The 4102-nt window shown below is 64.2% G+C and overlaps 1 protein-coding gene across 1 annotated transcript; it reads right to left on the bottom strand.

Annotated features, from left to right (window-relative positions):
* Positions 1–476: 476 nt before the first annotated feature.
* G6PC3 (glucose-6-phosphatase catalytic subunit 3) lies at positions 477–3386 on the bottom strand. The gene is made up of 6 exons (XM_026867124.1): positions 3138–3386; positions 2710–2816; positions 2124–2205; positions 1684–1802; positions 1412–1553; positions 477–1296 (listed from the first exon to the last, which is right to left on the bottom strand). The coding sequence occupies exons 1-6, from the start codon at positions 3353–3355 to the stop codon at positions 945–947; spliced, it is 1020 nt and encodes a 339-aa protein (XP_026722925.1). The 5' UTR covers positions 3356–3386; the 3' UTR covers positions 477–944.
* Positions 3387–4102: the final 716 nt, after the last annotated feature.

Below are 4102 nucleotides of genomic sequence, written 5' to 3'. Positions count from 1 at the left end.
TTCTCCGTGTCCCCCCCTGCAACCCCTCCAGCCCTGCCTCAGTTTCTTTTCTGTCCGTCCGACGCCCGCTCGCGCGCTCTCGATATGGTTTTCAGTTGAGTATTTTGTAAGATGTTACCGATGTTCGTCCTTGTATAAATAAAACTGTTTCTGGCAATACCCGGCAGCACCCCACCGCGTTTTGGGGGTGCCCAGGGGAGGTACCAGGGTGGGAAGGGGGGAGCACCAGCACCTTTGTGTCCCCTTTTCTGTCCTTATCAGAACAGGACAAATGTCCCCAGGGTGTCGTGGTTGCCTTGTGTGCCTCAGTTTCCCCACCGACAGCGCCAGGGCTGCCCCTTTCCTATTCATCCGGTGGGATAGCGGGGTGCAGAGCTGGACCAGCCTGGCTGTGGGGGCTCCATCCACCCCATTACCCCCCCAGCCCAGGCTCTGCCCTGCCCAGAGGGTCCCCAGCCATGCCCCTGCCCCCCCTCTTTTTGAAGGACTCGGTGCCAGCGGGGTGGTAACTGGTTTTATTTGGTTAGAAATGGGGTGACTCCTCCAGCGTGGAAGGGGACCCCAGAGGGAGAAACTGAACTGGACGGAGGCATGGGGGTGTGTGTGGGGGGGACGGACAGTGGGAAATGGTGCTGTTTGTCCCCCCCCAAGTGACCCCAAAGCTGGGGCTGGCCCTGCGCTGTGTCCCCAGACCTGCTGGGCAGGGGGTACCCCCAGCTCTGCCACCCCCTGCTCGTCCCACTCTGGGGTGGGTGGCCCCTGCCCTGGGAGGGAGCAGCACTGGTAGCACAGCGAGGGTTAAACTGGCCAGTGGTCCCAAGGCGGGGGGACGTGGGTGCCCTCCTGGCTAAGCGATGGGCACAGCTAGGACGGGGGGGCGGAGCATGGGACTTACAGGGACACAGTGGGGTCCCCTAAGGTGGGGACCCTACATCGGGGACCCCTTACTCGGCATGGGGGGAGCCCCGCGGGCGGGTGACAGAGAGGACGAGCCAGGGCAGGACAGATGCCACCAGCCAGGGCCCGGCCACGTACTTGAGGGAGCTGGTGCTGTACCACAGCATCGCGTCCGCCGGCTGGGGAAGCCGGTGCAGGCCCTGGATGGCCACCAGGGCCAGGACAGCGCTGGCCACGCGCTGGCGGGCGTCCAACCGCTCCCCCCGGTGCAGGGGGAAGCCGGTGGCCAGCCCCAGGCCCAGGGCGCTGCTGGCGACGCGGCAGACGGAGGCGAAGGGCCGGGTGTCGAGGCGAAGCCAGGAGGGATCCGAGCACCATTTAGTGGCCAAACGGATGGACCTAAGGGGGGTGAGGATCCTTGGAGGGGGGCAAATCCCTGGGGCTAGACCCCCCCAGCAGCCTGGGGGTAGGTAAATCCCTGGGACTAGCCCCCCCGCCCCAGCCAGGCACTCACCAGTCGATGTCGATGCCGGCGGTGGTCACCAGGCCATGCAGGGCGAGGGAGGAAAGCAGCAGGGCCAGCGCGGTGGCCACAAAGAAGCCCAGGGTCCGGGTGGCCGGGGTGCGAGCCTGCAGCCCCCAGCCCAGGGCTGCTCCTGGATGGCAACGACAAGGCACGGTGGGCTACCAGGATGGATTGAGGCCGGAGGGGGGGCTCAAGGCCCCAAACACCCTGGCCCAGGGGTGGGTGTTGGGGTAGAGGGACTAAAATGTTCCCCGACTCACCTGCCAGGATGCCACCGACTACCTGATGGGGGAAGTGGGCCAGGATGAAGACCCTTGATAGCCCAACGGCCAGCTGGAGCAGGGCGTAGGTGCCAAAGGGGGCCAGCTTCGCCACCAGGCTGGAAGGCAAAGAGGGTGAGTGGTGGGGAGGCAGCCAGCGGCTCCGGCTCGGGCTCCCAAACACGCTGAGCTGGTCAGGGCAGGTTTGGCACCGCTTGGCATGAGGAATGATTGAAAAGGTGAAAGTGGCCAAAAAAAAAAAAAAAAAGCATTTGTGGGGGTCTCCAGGGCTTTGCAGCTTGTTTCTGCAGCACAGAGGTGCCAGGGTAAAGGCGTGCTGCCCAGGGAGCTCGCTGAGGAGGGGTCCCACATCACGCTTCCCTCTTCCAAAAGGAGCTCTGGAGATTTCTAAGTGTTGTTTTCACCCTCCTGGAACTCACCTCCTGGAGCGTCTGGCTGCCAGCGCGGTGACAAGTGGCCAAAGGGCCGCCCCCATGATCATGCAGTGGCCGGAGGGGCTCCCTGTGAAGGGGAAGCGCAGGACGGTGGGTCAGGCGGGAGCGTGTCACAGCGGGGCGGGCGCCCAACATCACCCCAGGAGAGTTGGGGACACATGTGCTGAGCCTCGCCCCATCCCTCCTGGCCAGCTGCCGTGGGAGGCTCGGCTCGAGAGTGCCTGTGGATGATGGTCGCCCACCCAAAAAAAAAAAAACCAAACCAAAAAAACAGGCAGGTTTTTTTTTCACCCCGGTCCCTGCCGGCGGCAGACTCTCCTGTGGGTTTCCTGGCCCCGGAGCTGGCAGTGCTGTGCCAGCAGCCGTGGCGCCCAGCCCGCGCCCCGCCGCTCGCCCGTTTGCTCTGCCGCAAGGCGCTGGCTGAGGGATGGCTTTCCCCGCTCAGCACATCCTGCCAGCGCGGTGGCACCCTCCAGCTTCAGCATTCCCATCCGGACAGGGCCTCCCGGCTCCCGCAGCCCTTCCCTACGGATCCTGGAGCTGCGAGGAAAACCTTTTGCCTGTAACTCACCCGGTCCCGTTTCACAGGAGAGGGGGAACTGGCGCAGCGTGACCAGCTCCTTGGTGCTGAGCCCCGACTCATGGACCCACCAGAACGGGCGCTCCCCGAATAACAACCTGGAGGGGAGAGGAACCACAGAGCAGTGAACGGCCCAACCTGGCCCAACGCCGTCACCGCCCAACCCTGTGGAGCCGAGGGCTGAAGCCGGCAGCGGGAGGGCAGGATCCTGCCTGTTCTCACATCTCCCCCAGCTGTTTTCTGGCAGGTATGTTACTGTGGTGACCTGCAGAAACTTCAGCGTGGCGCAGCCCGCGTCTCTGCCTGCCCAGCGGAGCCCACGGTTGTCTTTCTGCGATTGCAAACGTGCCACCGCTCAGCCCTCAGGGTGTCACCAGGTGTGACAGGTAGCCTGTGACACCCCGGCTCTCCCCCCTCACCATTTGAGAACCACGTTGAGCCACTCTGACACCAGGCCAATCCACAGCACCGACACTCCCACTTTGCGGTCCAGAAAATAGGCGAGAGGGAAAAAGATGGTGAAGATGGATTTGGGATCGGCCAGGGAGGTCACCGAGATCCAGAACTTTTCCAGGCAGGGTGGCCCGGACTGCAGCACCTCTGCGAAGCGGATCCCGGCAGTGTGCAGCGCGTCCATCCCGCCGGGCTGTTGGGAGGGAGAGGGGGAATGTTAGAGCTCAGGCCTTGGAGCAGAGGCCGCTCGCCAGGCAGAAACCTCGGGAAGGGGGCGGGAGGTGGCTCCTTTGGGTTGGGGAGCTGGCTCCCGTGCTCGGTGTCACCCTGAGGGACGTGATGCCAGTGCTGGCACGGCTTCAGGGAGCTGTTTGCCACCTGAAGTTTGCCCACGTAGGACTCTCAACCTTTGCATCCCGCCTGTGGCCCGACAACTCCAGCCATGGTGGGGGACAGCGGCGCCGGACAACGTCACCGCGTGTGCAGGGCTGCCTGCTGAGGGCCGGCCGCGGGCAGGGCCCCGCCTGACGCCTGCTCGGGGCTGACCCAGTGTGGGAACACCCCGGGGGTCTCAGTGGGGGGATTCGTGTTCTCCTGGGCTCTGCATGGAGCCATGCGTGTTTGGGGGGGGATGTGTGTCCCCTAGGCTGTGCATGGAGCCACGCTTGTATTTTGGGGGGATTGCTTGTTCTCCTGGGCTGTGAACGGAGCCACGTGTGTCCTTGCGGGGTGGGAATGCGTGTTCTGGGCTGTGCATGGAGCCACGTGTGTTCTTGGGGGCGGATTCATGTTCTCCAGGGCTGCGTGTGGAGCCACGCGTGTCTTTGGGGGATGCATGTTCTGGGCTGTGCATGGAGCCATGTGTGTCCTTGGGGGGGATGCGTGTTCTTCTGGGCTGTGCACAGGGCCACGTGTGTCTTGGGGGGGGGGG

Source organism: Athene cunicularia, unplaced genomic scaffold (assembly GCF_003259725.1).
Source record: "Athene cunicularia isolate RWA unplaced genomic scaffold, athCun1 SCF_169, whole genome shotgun sequence".
In the NCBI taxonomy this organism is placed as follows: Eukaryota; Metazoa; Chordata; class Aves; order Strigiformes; family Strigidae; genus Athene; species Athene cunicularia.
Note: the sequence above shows the minus strand (reverse complement) of the source record. Positions and strands in the feature narration are given on the sequence as shown.

Excerpts from the sequence above, each read along its gene's own strand:
- G6PC3 (XM_026867124.1), bottom strand. The coding sequence starts at position 3,355 with ATGGACGCGCTGCACACTGCCGGGATCCGCTTCGCAGAGGTGCTGCAG. Across the intron at positions 2,206-2,709 it reads CTCCTGTGAAACGGGACCGG|GGAGCCCCTCCGGCCACTGC; the intron begins GTGAGTTACAGG and ends TCCCCTTCACAG. Across the intron at positions 1,554-1,683 it reads AGTCGGTGGCATCCTGGCAG|GAGCAGCCCTGGGCTGGGGG; the intron begins GTGAGTCGGGGA and ends GTTGCCATCCAG.